The 17609-nt window shown below is 41.8% G+C and overlaps 1 protein-coding gene across 1 annotated transcript in view; it reads right to left on the bottom strand.

Moving 5' to 3' along the window:
* Positions 1 to 1233: 1233 nt before the first annotated feature.
* LOC134654367 (uncharacterized) overlaps positions 1234 to 17609 on the bottom strand; it is a 51197-nt gene continuing 34821 nt past the window's right edge. The window contains exons 11-18 of the mRNA XM_063509830.1: positions 13724 to 13895; positions 12224 to 12347; positions 11922 to 12075; positions 10487 to 10578; positions 8817 to 8947; positions 3536 to 3624; positions 1559 to 1808; positions 1234 to 1502 (exon numbers count right to left, since the gene is read on the bottom strand). Coding sequence (XP_063365900.1) covers positions 1234 to 1502; positions 1559 to 1808; positions 3536 to 3624; positions 8817 to 8947; positions 10487 to 10578; positions 11922 to 12075; positions 12224 to 12347; positions 13724 to 13895 — 1281 coding nt within the window. The remainder of the gene's footprint in view (positions 1503 to 1558; positions 1809 to 3535; positions 3625 to 8816; positions 8948 to 10486; positions 10579 to 11921; positions 12076 to 12223; positions 12348 to 13723; positions 13896 to 17609) is intronic.

The raw sequence follows: 17609 nt of genomic DNA, 5'->3' as shown, positions 1-17609 counted from the left end.
TAGAATAACTATTTATTATTTATTTTTATCACTCTTTAAAACACTAAAGTACTCTTAAATATCGAAGGCATATCACGAAGCCATGTTTACTATAAACAATTTATATTTTTATAACTAATCGACCGACATTTTGTATTTTTATAACTATTTTATTACAACGCGTCGTTGATTATGAAAATATCGTGATATTTTAAATAAAATTTAATAATTTAATTGATAAAATAAATATGAGGTAGTATTATGTGAATTAAATTCAATGGTAAAATATTTATTAATGAACATGATATTAAAATGAATTATTCAAAGTTAAAATACGAAAAAAAATCGCATTAGTAATGAATTAATGCACACATAATACTTTTTTTTAAAACCATACCATACAAAATGTCCATAGAGATGTGTTGAGCTGCAGCCACGCGGATATGAACTGTATGTGGCCTGCATAGAGTTGAGAATGGCGGAGTGACGCTGCCTTCACTATGGTATGCGCACTGACTGTAGTACTTTACTGGCCTGGAAATAATATTATAAGTATTTATATAAGTAATAAGTTATAAATCTTTGATAAGTAAAAAAAAACGAAAACTTAATGTTGAACTTAATTTCTAGAATAAAAAGTTCATTGGCTGTGTAAGGTGTGCTAAGATTTATTTATTAGAGATTTATTTATTATTTAAATTAATTTTAATTGTAATCTAGCTAGAGAATGTTGTAAATTTTAATTGTAATGTAATTTAGTTATAAGATTGTAGTATACGTTATATGGATTCCCTATTGTAATTTTTTTTTTAATTTGACTGTTGATGTAGATGGCGCAGTGGCGCTGTATGGTGTCGTACATTACGCGGGAGATAGCTATATTTTCAACAACTAATATTTGATAACGTTTATTGTTGAGTGGCAGAAGGTACGTCTTTTTCTTATACTTTTTTTTTGTAAACTATGTATGTGTATGTATGTATGTGTATGTGTTTTGTTTGTAGTTTGTAAACTATGAGGGATTTTCACTGCCGGGAGACTACGGCGTAGCAGTCGTAGCGCGGCCGCGCAGGCGTACACACTTGGCCCTGTACACGTGGCAAAATACCTCATACTCTTGTTGGTCTCGCATGACGCCGGTGACGGCGAGCAGCTGGTACTGACGCGCGCGCAGCGCGGGAGAACCACGGCGTAGCAGTCGTAGCGCGGCCGCGCAGGCGTACACACTTGACGCTGTACACGTGGCAAAATACCTCATACTCCTGTTGGTCTCGCATGACGCTGGTGACGGCGAGCAGCTGGTACTGGCGCGCGCGTAGCGCGGGGGAACCACGGCGTAGCAGTCGTAGCGCGGCCGCGCAGGCGTACACACTTGGCCCTGTACACGTGGCAAAATACCTCATACTCTTGTTGGTCTCGCATGACGCCGGTGACGGCGAGCAGCTGGTACTGACGCGCGCGCAGCGCGGGAGAACCACGGCGTAGCAGTCGCAGCGCAGCCGCGCAGGCGTACACACTTGACCCTGTACACGTGGCAAAATACCTCATACTCTTGTTGGTCTCGCATGACGCCGGTGACGGCGAGCAGCTAGTACTGACGCGCGCGTAGCGCGGGAGAACCACGGCGTAGCAGTCGTAGCGCGGCCGCGCAGGCGTACACACTTGACGCTGTACACGTGGCAAAATACCTCATACTCCTGTTGGTCTCGCATGACGCTGGTGACGGCGAGCAGCTGGTACTGGCGCGCGCGTAGCGCGGGGGAACCACGGCGTAGCAGTCGCAGCGCAGCCGCGCAGGCGCACATACTGCCGAGAAGCACTTGTCGTACCTGTACATGTAACAAAACATGCATTCTGAACACAAGCTGCAAGGAATTATAGGGAAGTAATGCCCGGCCTTGTAATTATTTCATACAGAACGCGCACCACCCAATGATTTATAACTCAAGATAGGTTATAGGCGTTCCAAAATTGAAGCGCTTAATTTGTGACAAATTGGACAAGTTGCCTTTAGACGCGGCTGGACAAGCGAGAAATGCAAAATGAAATGAAATGGATTGCAGTAAATAAATGAAATGAAATGAAATGTGCACGTGCTAACGAGCTCCCGCACACCGAAAGAGAAAGAGACGACCTTATGTTTAACAACGAGTGTGACAAAGATGGATGGAATGAGAAAATTAATCAAAAATAACAGATTTCTTCGTAGGCACGGAAATAAATATGGAAGTATTTTTTGTGCTCCTCAAGTATGAGTATAACCTATCTATGGTTATATAATAACATTGGCACCACCCCGTTCCGAACGGAATCACCTCATTCCCATAAAACTACAGTTCAGCACAATGACAGATAATTCAAAATACTGTAGAATTGTGTTATGTTGCTAGTCAGTAAATAATATTTTTTTCTTCTTCCACCTTGTCATGGTTACGCATACATTGACACGTATACAATACAGACATGACATGCATTGGTATCTAACCTAAAAGGATTTCCGTACTATGGCGTGTTTGGCTGATGGTTTAAATACAACGAATTATTTTCAATTGTTTCTTTGCTTACTTATTATCACATTCACTGCCCCCGACGCACATGTGCGTCCACCGTCATACAAGTTTATTCCTATTCCTGGCAGTGAATGCCTTATACGATGCAAATATAAGGTATAGTTTGTAGCTTTCTAATAGACCCCGAAGGCTAATCCTATTGTTAAGAAAAACCGCTCGTGCCACGTGCCACAACCACCTGCATAAAAAATCGGTACTTCGGTTACTGAGTGCCGGCGAGTCGGACGCTACAGAACCAGTCTAAAATGTGTCATCGAGATGCGTAACAAAGGCGCGTTATCGGAGAGCGCACCTACACTGGTTTTTTGAGCGTTGGACTAGCCCGCGCTCAGGTGCCAAATAGAATAATTAGGACCTTTTTTTTCAAGTAAGTAGCACGTGCGGTTTTACTGAACAATAGACAATAGGATTAGCCTTCGGGGTCTACTAGAAAGCTACAAACTATAGACGTCCACATAGCAGCATCGCATGGGACTGCGGATCAGTGGACGCACTTGTGTCACTTTCAATTGGCAAGGTCCGAAGTCGGTGGAGGGAGAAGTGGCGCTGATCGTCACAAACACAGATAATCTTAAGGAATGTCACACATTAGTACTAGCGGCAGCCGCTTGAACTAATTTTACTCCATAAGATTTAACGTAGAAAAGCCGACAAAAGGCGGGCAGCACCTAGCAAATACAAAGAATACTAAAATCCGTTGCGTGTGATGCGGCCCTGTGGACGTCTGCCTATACCAGGCGTGTCTCACTCCGCGATTTCGTCGCTTTGCTACAGGTAGCTAAAAGTACATCCGTTCGGCCCCAATTTTGGGGAAAGCCATAAGCCGCGCGTGGTGCTGTCGCCACCTAGCGGCCATATCTGTGCTGCTCGTAACAGACGCGTTTTATTAGAGAGTGAGTCTTCTGTACTTAGTACTATTATTTATTCTGTGGTTACGTGTGATGCGGCCCTGTGGACATCTACCTATAGATGACATGACAACTCACTTGTGCCGGCGAGTGTGAGGGGTCGAGCACCAGCAACGTAGCCTTGCCGTCTTTATGTTTCTCGTAGCCTATTATCGTCCGAGAGTGCCCTGGAAACAAACAGTTATTCTATCTTTAGGGTTATTAGCAGTAGAAAAGCTGTAAAGTATAGTAAAGGAAAAACTCGTACTTCGAATACCTAAGTAGGACCTTGCGATTTGGAGGGTCTGTCATCGTGTGGCCTGAATTGGAAACATATACATTGCCAAAGCAAGTGCTGCCATCTACCGTTCTCGTACGTTTTATTGTGCATAGTAGAGCCCGTGCCATGAGTCACTGACAGTGTCAAAACTGACGTATACATTATCGAGAACGTAATTTACTTTCTATACTTCTATACATCTCGCTCGTACTCGCATATAAGTGCAAACGAGATGTGTAGAAAGTAAATTACGTTCTCGACGGCGTTTATGTCAGTGCCAAACTGATGGTAGCCGTATAGGTGCCATCTTGTAGGCTACATCGGAATCATTAACTTCATATTTACATTTACATTAACGGCTCCTATGCTGCCCCCTATAGTTCATGCACGCTCCCTATACGGCACCGTACATATTACGATTGATAACATTGACTGTCAGAAGTCAACGTTCGATTCAGTTAGGTACTGACTACAAAACGTAGCGCGAATTAAGAGTCCTTAGTCCTACAAGCGAGCGTTTTTTGCAATCTGTTACCTTTTTCATTCAAGATTACGACGTAACTATTAGTATTCATTCAAAAACTGATAACGTACTTAAATAATCATTTCTTAAACTAGCAAGTAAGACCGTTCAAGTTGACATTTTCTCTTTTTAAACCTAAAATAAATGAGTTTTCTTGGGAGGCTTTTTCAAAATTTGCAGTGAGAACTGTCGTTTCGGTTCTCAATTTTGCAGTAAACAAGAATCATTTGATACAGAAATGATTACAATTCAATTAACCATATCTTTTACGAGCGGCTAAGACTATTGACAATCAAAGATTCATTAAAAAAAATGGATAATTAACCTTCCGAACTTTCTTCATTTTTTGGGTGAAAACAGGGTTACATTATATTTTTTTATCGCAAATTGTACTATTATTTTGCCCTAAAAATAATATTATAGCAAACTATAACTATACGTTAACCCATAAAAAAATAATCATAACTATAGGACCTACCTTGCCGTAAATTTATATTATTTTAAAACACGTATAAATCACGCTGCACCGACGCCGCGCGCTCATTCTCCGCCGAGGCGGCTTAGGGGACGGACCTGTGCTCGATCGTCAGGCGTTCGGTGACTATGGTGCGTTCGTAAACAGCCAGAGAGTTCCGAGAAGTGCTGTATACAGCGACTAGAAAATCTTGATACAAATAAGTACATTTTTTACACCATATTTAATTTCAACAACAGACTCTCGCTAGGTGATAGGTTTTCAGTGTTACTTGAATACTGGTTAGGTTTTGCATTATTATTATACCCGGACGACCTGGATAATGTCCAGGTTCTCATGATGGAGTCAGGAGTTGGTCACCGAACTCCTAATCTACTCATCATAACTCCATCGTGTTTGGGCTCAATAGATTTGCCTCGACGAGCACCTTCGTTCTAGATGAGGTCCAGGTTCTCATGATGGAGTCAGGAGTTGGTCACCAGAACTCCTAATCTACATATTATCACTCCATCGTGTTTGGGCTCATTAGATTTGCCCTGACGAGCACTATATATCTTGAGGAGGTCCAGGGTCTCATGATGGAGTCAGGAGTCGGTCACCAGAACTCCTAATCTACTCATCATAACTCCATCGTATTTAGGATTATTAGATTTGTCCTGACGAGCACCATCTATCTAGATGAGGTCCAGGGTCTCATGATGGAGTCAGGAGTTGGTCACCAGAACTCCTAATCTACTTATCATAACTCCATCGTGTTTGGACGCATTCGATTTGCCTTGACGAGCACCATCTATCTAGATGAGGTCCAGGTTCTCATAATGGAGTCAGGAGTTGGTCACCAGAACTCCTTATCTACTCATCATAACTATATCGTGTTTGGGCTCAATAGCTTTGCCCTGACGAGTACCATCGATCTAGATGAGGTCCAGGGCACAGGGCTATATTATAGTTCTTACGAACAGATACTTATCTCTCAAAGAAAACTCAAATGCCTACCGTTTTAATACCTACACAAAAATACAATGGAATGACCTTCAACGCACCGCTCCCCGCACCGCGCGCACCGGCACAAAGCTAGGGTTGCCGACGCTTAGAAATTATTTTACAAATAAGTACCTACCTACTTACCTAAACTATAGATTGTATGAAAGATACCTACCTACTTACCTAAGGTACAAATATAAGTTTTATTAATTGTAAAATAACTATGAGCAAGATAAGTTGCAATAAGTAATTAATAATTATAATATTCCTTTTATCATTATTAATTACTTATAAATTTATTTTATTATTCTCTTTATTTATCTTTTGTCTTAAGTTAGGGTTTTTCCTATCCTAGATATTTGTTCCTGAGTCATGGTTGTTTTCTATGTATTTAAGTATTTGTATATTATATATATCGTTGTCTAAGTACCCACAACACAAGCCCTAGAGCTTACCGTGGGGCTTAGTCAATTTGTGTAAAATGTGCTCTAATATTTATTTATTTATTTGTTTATTTATTTATTCCTTATTTTATTATTTATTATGATGAGTGACTGCGAAATATTTTAAAAGGTCATATCTCCCTACAGTAACCGTAGTGTTTACTACGTAGCTTGCGACTATCGTAAAAAAAATTGGTATAAGTACTTATATTGAGAACGTCTAATAGTTACTTTTCCTATCAATCGGTAGAGCAAACACGGATTTTTTTATTAGTTTTTTTTTGTTTCTGCATCCATCCACAATTCCACACTACAACATGTGTTATTTGTTCGTGAAGAAGACATTTATTTCGCATACATTTTGGCATATTCGAGCGCCGGCGACCAACTAGCTTGATTTTCTACCGTGAACGGGAAGAGATTCGTAGGTATAAATCCGTGCTCGCGCGGAGAGTTCCATAGGCCTGAGCGCCTACCGCGAACCACGTTCGACGTGTTGCCTCTCTGTCGCACTTGTAAATTCGTACGTAAGTGTGACAGGGAGGTAACACGTCGAACGTGGTTCGCGGTAGGCCCTCTGTCCAGGGTATCTTAATGGAGTGGAGCGAAGATGGCATAATATAAATAATCGGATTTCGGTATTGACCCCGACGAGGCCATCAAACAAAAAAAAATGTGGAATGTAGTCAACGGTATCATGGTTTTAAATAAAAACAATGACTGGTTTTAACAGATAGGGCCAGTTGCATATCACAAATAAAGAAACATGTTTATTTGCAGTATGGACGGGCCCCGACTTTCCCCTAAAAACAGAAATAGTACAAAAAGACGACAATTTGTGGGCAGCAAAAATGTAAACAAAACGCATGGTTTGTCATGGTTTGTAAAAAAAAAACAACGGGTTGCACTCCGGGAGTGCCGGCAGAAGTGAAAACTCAATGACTAGTGCAAAATGTCTGCAGCACTATGTATAATTGATGTTAATGCCATCTAGCGTTATTTCGTCGCATTACTTGAAACCCCTAAGCACATCACTGTTGGTACTCGAGTTATATTAATACCGGTTAGAGGGAAACTCACTAGATGGCATTTAAATCAATAAAGAAAAACTCAATAACATTGTAACAGTTTTTTGATCAGGTCACGTGTCCGTCTTACGGTCACGTGATCTGTCGCGAGTTTAACATTTTTTCCCCACCTCAAAAAGTGCACAGCGCCGCTAAAGAAGTTTGAAAATACAACACTACTACAATGACGAATATTAGTAGTAAGGTTTATTCGGGTAATTCCGAAAATCATTGTAAAATCACTCATATTCCGTTGTAGTAAGAGTCAGCTTTCGGAATTATCCGCCACTATTCGTTCATTCGGAAATACCCGAATACACCTTATTCATAAGAAGAGTGATTGTCACAATAATTCCATGCCAGAGGTAAATATTGTTATTATTTACTCGCCTCTGGTTATATATTATCCCAACACATCCACTCTATTGACTACTACCATGCTTATAAAATAAAATAAAGAGTGCCAATATAACGCTAAAAATAATGTTACTTTGCAATTAAATTGAAAAGTATCAATATTATTCTCGCCTGCGTTGAAACGCGCTTAACTTTGCCGGCGCTCGCGTACCGAGCGCCAACGCCATCTATCGAGTGTTATTTCGTGAAATCGGTGAACGCTCTAAGGAATAAGGCCTCTTAAGCCAAAACTACTATGCCAACTTTTATTAAACAATTGATTTGTTTTTATGGCGATTTGTAACAGGATGGTATTCTATCTGTCCAATATCTCGGTCCAATGTGTATTTGCGTCTCAAATTTTGCTTAATAAAAATAAAGATGAAAGATAGTTTATTCAAGTAGGCATAATTACAATGCGCTTATGAACGTCAAATAAAGCTACACCGGCTCCAACCCTACACCTCTGCCCCGAGAAGATTTAAATCCCCCCCCTCAAGGAGAGTATCCCAATATGAGACCGGCAACAAACTCGGTGGGACACATCATTAAAAAAAAATCTTATAATTAACATGCATTACGAGAAAATAAGGAAAAAAATATAAAACAATTTAAATTACTATATAATAGTAATGAACAAGTGAGCCGCAATGCACATTTGTCAAATAAATTGACAGGTAGAATTAGGCTGCATTTTTAACTGCATTCAAAGTAAAGTTAGAGTTAGACCAAGAAAAGTTTGCAGCGATTTTGATAGCACACGCAGTGCAAATGTTATTTTAAACGTCAAACTTCTGTGAAATGATGACGTATAAATAACACTTGCACTGCGTATGCTGTCAAAATCGTTGCAGATTTTTCTTGGTCTAACCATAGAGAAAAAAATACATAGATTGCTCACTCCATACATCAGTTTTAGTACCAAAAAGACTATTAGCATCTAGCATCGAGTAGCGGAACTATCAGTACTGCTACTTGACAATAGATGTAGCACCGACCGGAAAGTCTTATGCTGTTGAGATAAGACTCTCCGGTCGGTGCTACATCTATTGTCAAGTAGCAGTACTGATAGTTCCGCTACTCGATGCTAGATGTAGACACTGAAATTAATAGTCTAACTGATGTATGGAGTGAGCACTCTTGTCTTACTATATTTTCTCTATAGTCTAACTCTAGATTTGAAACGTTTTCCTTGTCCCTGTGACGTATTACCTTGGTGCTGCAAGTATAGAGGCGCCTTGAACTTGTTGGGGTCTTCGGTGAAGTACCGCAGCACCCAGTCGAGCAGCGCCGGGTGGCCGCCCTCTGGACTCGTCGGTTTATGGAAATCGATCAGCTGACATCTGATTAAAAAATTATAGACGATAATACATCTTACATTTGCCTCCAATATCATATATGTATGTAAAAATATTATGTTTCTTTAATTTTGTCTGTTAGCTTCCGCATAGAGAAAAAATACATAGAGTGCTCACTCCATACATCAGTTCAGACTATTAATTTCAGTGTCTACATCTAGCATCGAGTAGCGGAACTATCAGTACTGCTACTTGACAATAGATGTAGCACCGACCGGAAAGTCTTATCTCAACAGCATAAGACTTTCCGGTCGGTGCTACATCTATTGTCAAGTAGCAGTACTGATAGTTCCGCTACTCGATGCTAGATGCTAATAGTCTTTTTGGTACTAAAACTGATGTATGGAGTGAGCACTCTATGTATTTTTTTCTCTATGGCTTCCGTGATTATTTCTCACTTGATGGTCTCATCGGAAGATCAGCGCTGGAAGTGGCCAGCAACATGCTGAGATGGGGGCATTTCGTGACACTTTATTTTCACTATATTCTTTTTGTGTAATTATGTGTATTGTCTGTGTGTTTACGAATAAAAAACTATTCTATTCTGTTTAGAATATGTGACGTTCACGAATATGTCACATAATGTGACGTTCCATTGTAAAAGTTGTTTGGTGGTGATGGTGGTTTTCTATGCATATAAGTACAGATATAATGCATAATCGTTTTCCGTCGTATTTTCACGGAAACGTACGGACGTGTCTTGCTATTTCAGTCAGTCTCGGTACAAAAAGTACTGAGGTTGACTGAAGTAGCATGACTAATACGAATACGAGAAAATACGAAGGAAAACAATTATGCACTAGATCTGTATGTATTTATCTATATAAGTATGTATATCGTCACCTAGCACCCATAGTACAAGCTTTTCTTAGTTTGGAGCAGGGATGTTGCGGATGCCGATTAAGTCCCACTCACGCTTGACTGCTCATTTCTAATAGGTTTTTTTTTGGCTAATGACTAAATAAACTAAATTACCTAGCAGTCGTCACTTACGCCGATGCTAAGACGTTCCTGTACCGACCTGTTCCACATCCTCATCCGCATTAAACTCCGCATCGATTTTATGCGGATGCGGATGTTGAAAATAATGCGGAAGTTCCGCGGTTGAGGATATTCGCAACATCCCTGGTTTGGGGCTAGGTTGATATGTGTAAGGTGTCCCCTAATATTTATTTATTTATAAATGTATTTTATTTATTGCCAAACAACTAAAGTATTCCATAGCCGTCAGAGCGGCGCCACTGTCCACACGGATGATTATTGTACGTTTTAGGTAAAAATAATTGGTGCCGTTAAAAGATGTAATCGTCTTTCGGTAGATGTCGCTATACGCCACCCCAAAGGCGTGTATGCTTGGGAAGGAATGGAAAGATTTGCGATGTCCTGGTAGGCTTCCGTAGCTCAATTAGTTAAGAGCAACACACGGATTGTGGAGGATGCGGGTTCAAGTCCTGCCGGAAGCGTAACTTTTTCAATTTTTCCCTTTAATATAAAATTTAAAATATTGATTTCCAAGTTGCTCACCGTATCCTTAGCGAAGAGAGTACGGTGACAACTTCGCAGGCGCCGATCCACTTGCGAGTGTTATGTAGTTTACAGCCCAGCTGCTCCGAGCCCTGCAATTATAATAGTACATTACGATACACGTGCGAAAAGTAGGAAATTCGCAACGAGTGGACATAAATCGACACGAGTTGCGAAATACCTTTTCGCACGTGTATTGTACGTTTTAAAATAGGTACACATGGCCCTTTAAATTTTCGACAAGGCACTTATTGTGCTAATTATCGCACTAGGGCGGTAAAGTAGCACCATATGTACTGTTAAGAAATAAACACCCGCCTTTAATAAATAAAAAAAACCGGAACCCGTACCATTACGCAAAAAACGGCAAAAAAATCACGTTTGTTGTATGGGAGCCCCACTTAAATATTTATTTTATTATATTTTTTGGTATGTATTAGTTTTTATAGCGGCAACAGAAATACATCATCTGTGAAAATTTCAACTGTCTAGCTATCACGGTTCATGTCATGAGATACAGCCTGGTGACAGACAGACGGACAGTGGAGTCTTAGTCCCATTTGTGGGTCCCATTTTTACCCTTTGGGTACGGAACCCTAAAAAGCATCATTACCTGTGTGTCGAACCCCATCTGCCACGCCCGCTCTACTAGGAGTTGTAGCCGCGGTATGGACGGCGCACATTCACCATCTTGTTCTGTCATACAGCTGAGGAGTTTGCTGTATTCGGGGTATATAGCCATACTGACGGCTGTGTGGTTGTTAGCCACCGCTGTACCTGTGTGTCGAACCCCATCTGCCACGCCCGCTCTACTAGGAGTTGTAGCCGCGGTATGGACGGCGCACATTCACCATCTTGTTCTGTCATACAGCTGAGGAGTTTGCTGTATTCGGGGTATATAGCCATACTGACGGCTGTGTGGTTGTTAGCCACCGCTGTACCTGTGTGTCGAACCCCATCTGCCACGCCCGCTCTACTAGGAGTTGTAGCCGCGGTATGGACGGCGCACATTCACCATCTTGTTCTGTCATACAGCTGAGGAGTTTGCTGTATTCGGGGTATATAGCCATACTGACGGCTGTGTGGTTGTTAGCCACCGCTGTACCTGTGTGTCGAACCCCATCTGCCACGCCCGCTCTACTAGGAGTTGTAGCCGCGGTATGGACGGCGCACATTCACCATCTTGTTCTGTCATACAGCTGAGGAGTTTGCTGTATTCGGGGTATATAGCCATACTGACGGCTGTGTGGTTGTTAGCCACCGCTGTACCTGTGTGTCGAACCCCATCTGCCACGCCCGCTCTACTAGGAGTTGTAGCCGCGGTATGGACGGCGCGCATTCACCATCTTGTTCTGTCATACAGCTGAGGAGTTTGCTGTATTCGGGGTATATAGCCATACTGTGCGGGCTGTGTGGTTGTTAGCCACCGCTGTACCTGTGTGTCGAACCCCATCTGCCACGCCCGCTCTACTAGGAGTTGTAGCCGCGGTATGGACGGCGCACATTCACCATCTTGTTCTGTCATACAGCTGAGGAGTTTGCTGTATTCAGGGTTCCGCATTAAGGAGGAGAGGAGCATTTGCATATTCCTGAAGAGAAATAATGTTTAATTAGTGCTAAGACAATGTTTAAAAAACATACTGTATGAACAATCTTTAACACAATAACATCCTATGGGGTCAAAAGGGTTATTTTATTTTTGAGTATCCTAAAAAATTTAACGAATGTAGTACAGACCTATAGCCACATCCCCAGCCGCGGTCGCCATAGGTACTCGCGTAGTGGTCCACGGCGCTGCAGAGGTAGGTCTTCACGATGCTCTGGTTCTGGGCGTTCAGGACTATTATCCTCTCCAAGATACCTAAGGATAATAGTTATTTGTTTTACAAGGGGGCAAAGTTGTTGTCCGCTCGTGCTAATATTGATACCCGAGCGAGCGAAAGATTCCAAAATTGAACCACGACCGTAGCGAGTGGTTCGAATGGAATCTTGACCGTTGCGAAGGTTTCAAAGCACGAGGGTTAAACAAAATTTGCCCCCGAGTGAAAACCAAAAATTTTCAAACAAAATCAAATCCAAATGAATGTTATTTAAATATTCTATCATTCAAAATCATCATTTAAAAGTCAATTCAACCAGCAAACATAAGGAAACCACTCAAAATTTGCATTTGATTACTATGCCGCATATGTGAATAAAATGCAACTTTGCTATGGCTTTTTGAATATTCAAGAGAGCCTTTTGGTGTGGTGAAAAGATATTTATTGGATGAGAAAATAGACAGGACCTGGTGCAGAGAGTTGTATGAATAGGCTGATTGTACGTTATCTTTGTTACGAAATTGAGAAATTGTATTCAAATTTGTTATAATTTTATTAGTTTAGTAACAAAATTTCATGCTACAGACAGGCTAGGAAGCCGAGGCGCGCCGGAGGCCTACGCTCCTCTAGTAGTATCCTAATCAGCAGGGCCTCAGAATACACAGTTAGCTTCAATTAACCTCTTACCACTGGTTCTAAACGAACCGGTGTCGAGGCCCGAGGCCGAGGCACGCCGGAGGCCTACGCTCCTCTCGTAGTATCCTGATACAGACAGGGCCGTAGAATACACAATTAGCTTCAATTATCCTCTTACCACTGGTTCTAGACGAACCGGTGTCGAGGCCCGAGGCCGAGGCACGCCGGAGGCCTACGCTCCTCTAGTAGTATCCTAATACAGGCAGGGCCTCAGAATACACAGTTCAATTCAATTCAATTCAATTCAATTCTTTATTTTTCAATTTAGGCATTAATATAATGCACTTATGAATGTCAAAAAAGTACAGTTGTACAGAATTCAAATTAAACATTACAAAAAATCACAACATACATTAAATACATAGCCATTAGGAACACATAACGTTATTGGTATACATTGTACTTACAAAATAAAGAATTATAAATAAAATCAATTTCAATTATTTAACAAATTAAATATTTCAATTAATCTAAAACATACATTAAGTACATAGCCATTAAAAAAGCCAATTATTTAACCCTTACTTGATTTGTCACTTAAGTACATTTTCCATACATCTCGAGTTAGCTTCAATTAACCTCTTACCACTGGTTGTAGACGAGCCGGTGTCAAGTCCGGAATATGAGACACACCGGAGGCCTACGCTCCTCTCGTATGTACCTAGTTTCCTGCTACAGACAGGACCCCGGAATACACAGTTAGCTTCAATTAACATCTTACCACTGGTTCTAGACGAACCGGTGTCGAGGCCTGAGGCCGAGGCACGCCGGAGGCCTACGCTCCTCTCGTAGTATCCTGCTACGGACAGGGCTCCGGAATACACGGCGCGCTTCAGGCTGTTGCTGGCGCGGTTTGTGTAGCCTTCTTCATCCTCCTCCATGCCATATTGTTGCTGGAAAAAGATAAAGGTTATTAGAATATTGCCATTTGCCATTGCAAACGGCAATGGGCAGGGCAATTTATCCATGCCGTAGTCGGCAACGGCGACCCTAGCTAATTACGAGCGTGAGCTCTGATATGGCTGGCAAAGCCGAACTTACTTTTAAAAACTCTATCGCAGGTGGGGCAGTAAAGTTGACCAGAATTATTGTACATATAATTATAGGAGGGTTTTGGCCGGGATTTACGTATCTGACGTTTCGCATCAAGATCAGTGAGACGAGCGTCTTCAAAGTTCTTTACGCTCAACTTAACGCGAGAACGCCATTCTGGCCGCTGAGAAGCAACACTACACACACTAGAATCTACAAAATGGAACTTGAGTTTTTCAAGGGTTCCATGACTGAGATGGATATTTGGTCACTGGGGGCCAGTGGCGACTCATCTCTGCTCGCTGGTGACTGCAAGAGAACGAGGGTGGGGGGATCGTTCGCGGAAGTCACGGCGAGCGAGAAGATGGCCATCGTCCCAGTGGCCTTCCCTGCCGAGAAAGTGATGCAGGAGCATATGCCGGCCATCGTAGGAGCTCTGCTCCTATTTCTGGATGAGGCCGCAGAGCCTATGCCCGACATCACACTCGGCAACCTCGTGGGGGGCGCGCTCAACGTCACCTGCAAGGGGAGGGAATCCGCGGCATGGCTCAGCACGGTAATCGGAGGTGGGGAGATTGCCGGGCTGCGCCTAAAGGTCGTGAGTGCCAAAGATCTGCCGAAACCGGTCAAGATGGCCTGGAAAACGGTGGTCGATGGCAGTCAGGACATCGCGAGGGCCCTCAGGGTGCTGCAGAGGAGGAACCCTAGGCTGCGCACATGCGAGTGGAAGGTAGTCGACACCGTGGGGTCGGGGCCGAGCACTAGGCGAATCGTACTGATGGACCGGGTGTCGGCCGCCGTCATCAAGGAGGCCGGCTACGTTCTGCACTCGGGGCTCGACACCAGCCACTTCAAGCTTCTGGAGGAAGCGCGGGAGCAGGGGCCTGGGGGGGCTGAGGTCGAGCCGGGTGGGGTGGGGGGAGAGGGGGGTGAGGTAGCCCAGAAGGCTACGGTCGCTGTGGCGACAGGGGGGGCCCCGGGATGGGAGGCGCCACCAGCCGGTGACGCACCTGTGGAGGTGGCTAAGGACCAGCCGGAGGAGGCGGGGGACATGGTGCAGCTGGGAGAGGACCATGCCGGACTGTGCATGACTCGAGCATCGTCACCGATTTCATCGATGGCGGGCTCAGAGGATCTGCGTGGTCTGGCGGAACTCTACCTGGAGAGTACCATGTCACCCATGTCCTTCGACGACACGGTCCAGGAGGTGGCTGCTGATCTCAGCACCACCAAACAATAAACGCCGCAATGGAGGGCTTAAGGTGCGTACAGATAAATCTTCAGCACAATAAAGCAGCCACTGCCCTTCTGGCTAGGCAGCTAAAAAGCGATAAATTCGATATTGCTCTTATTCAAGAACCATATATTTACAAAGGCGAGATAAGAGGCTTAAACGGTACTGGCGGGACATTGTTATATGTTTGTCCTGAGAGTACTATGAGGACATGTATCTATGTTAAAAATGGCATTAACGCTATGCTTCTACATGCTTTCTGTTCCAGGGATCTGACCACGGTCAAGATCCAAAACAAGGGGGGGGGCAAGGCGCTAATCATCTCATCAGCCTACCTTCCCTACGAGGCAGCGGATCCAATCACTGGGCAACTGAGGGATCTTGCTATCTACGGCAGCCAGGTGAACACCGACCTGGTCATCGGCTGCGACGCAAATGCACACCACGTCATCTGGGGGAGCTCAGGTGTCAACAGAAGAGGGGAGAAGGTACTGGATTTTCTGGTAAGCTCCTCTTTACAAATATTAAATAAAGGCAATGAACCGACATTCGGGGCATTTCATATGAAGCGGACAGGAAAAAAAAAGTGAGGTTCCCGAATTTGTTTATATTTGGTTTAGTTCTTCTTCTGGTAGGTATAAAACCGGACGCCAAATATTTTTTATATATGACGTTTATTTTAAAAATTATGAGCTTTTCAAAAATTACCGTAATTGAAATTCCGATTTTTTTAAACTCGAATATCGAATAATTAAAACATATAACTTATTATTAAACCAAGCGTTTTGTATAGAATTTTTAAAGATCTTTTCAGCGAAGAAATCAATTTTGAAAAATAAATAAAAAATAATGGTTAAAACCGGAAGTAAACTTTTCGAAACCATTTTTCGAAAACTTTGACCAGTTTTTTTTAATTTTTTTTTATCTCAAAATATAGCCCTAAGTATGTACAAAATACACTAGAAGTTGCAGAATGGGATCTCCATTGGTTAAGACAATAGGTCAATAAATGTACATACATGTCGCCCTGAGTGCGACGTACCGTACTGGTATACATACATATAGCAGCTGTTTAGCTTATAAGAACATGTATTCAGTAAGACTGCTGGTAAATTCTAATCATAACATAATGAAATAAGAAATAAGAAAGTCAACAATTCTAACCAGTTTATTTCATAATTTTTATTATTTTACAATAAGAATCTATGCTAGAGCTCGTTCTTTTTACAAGAAGACAGTCAGTTTTTGGAATAAACGCATAAAACTTTTTTGTTCCTGGAATCGTGACTGCGGAATCAAACCTGGCCTGCAAAAATATCCTCTGACGTTGAATATCGTCTTTAGAGCAATAGTAGATTGCCGTTTGCTTCAAAGATGATTTTGCCCAGTCATACAATCGCATTGGTGAAATTATTGATCTACTTGGAGGTAACTGCAAACTTGCACGCCTCGCCAAACGTTTCAGGTTCCCTCCGAGATGTTGCGTGAATATGTGCCTCTGCATTCGTATTAAAATCATCCTTGTAATGAATAAGATTAACAAAGTTAAACCTATTTTTAAAATGTTGTGAGGTACCATCGGTTATGTATGTGATTTTAGATGCAAATATTTCTTTTTCTGAAAGGTGCTTGTGCAGTAATATTTGGTAAGCATAATAGGTAGCTGTGTCATGTTTTAAGTCATCGGAAATCATGACAATGCTGCCGTGTTTTATTTCAGTGCCATCTCTATAGTAATAAACCGAAGTTAGGAGTGTAGCTTGGTCGTTATTCCAATGAAACGATTGGGCAGAATCTTGGACTACGAAACTGTAATTTTCTGCAAAATCACACTGTACGATGATTTCCCTTCATCGATAGTCTCTTTCAGCTCTTAAGTAATAAAAATTATAAAAAAACTGGTTAGAATTGTTGACTTTCTTATTTCATTATGTTATGATTAGAATTTACCAGCAGTCTTACTGAATACATGTTCTAATAAGCTAAACAGCTGCTATATGTTTGTATACCAGTACGGTACGTCGCACTCAGGGCGACATGTATGTACATTTATTGACCTATTGTCTTAACCAATGGAGATCCCATTCTGCAACTTCTAGTGTATTTTGTACATACTTAGGGTTATATTTTGAGATAAAAATAAATAAAAAAAAACTGGTCAAAGTTTTCGAAAAATGGTTACGAAAAGTTTACTTCCGGTTTTAACCATTATTTTTTATTTATTTTTCAAAATTGATTTCTTCGCTGAAAAGATCTTTAAAAATTCTATACAAAACGCTTGGTTTAATAATAAGTTATATGTTTTAATTATTCGATATTCGAGTTTAAAAAAATCGGAATT

This window comes from Cydia amplana, chromosome 14 (assembly GCF_948474715.1).
Source record: "Cydia amplana chromosome 14, ilCydAmpl1.1, whole genome shotgun sequence".
Classification (NCBI taxonomy): Eukaryota; Metazoa; Arthropoda; class Insecta; order Lepidoptera; family Tortricidae; genus Cydia; species Cydia amplana.
Note: the sequence above shows the minus strand (reverse complement) of the source record. Positions and strands in the feature narration are given on the sequence as shown.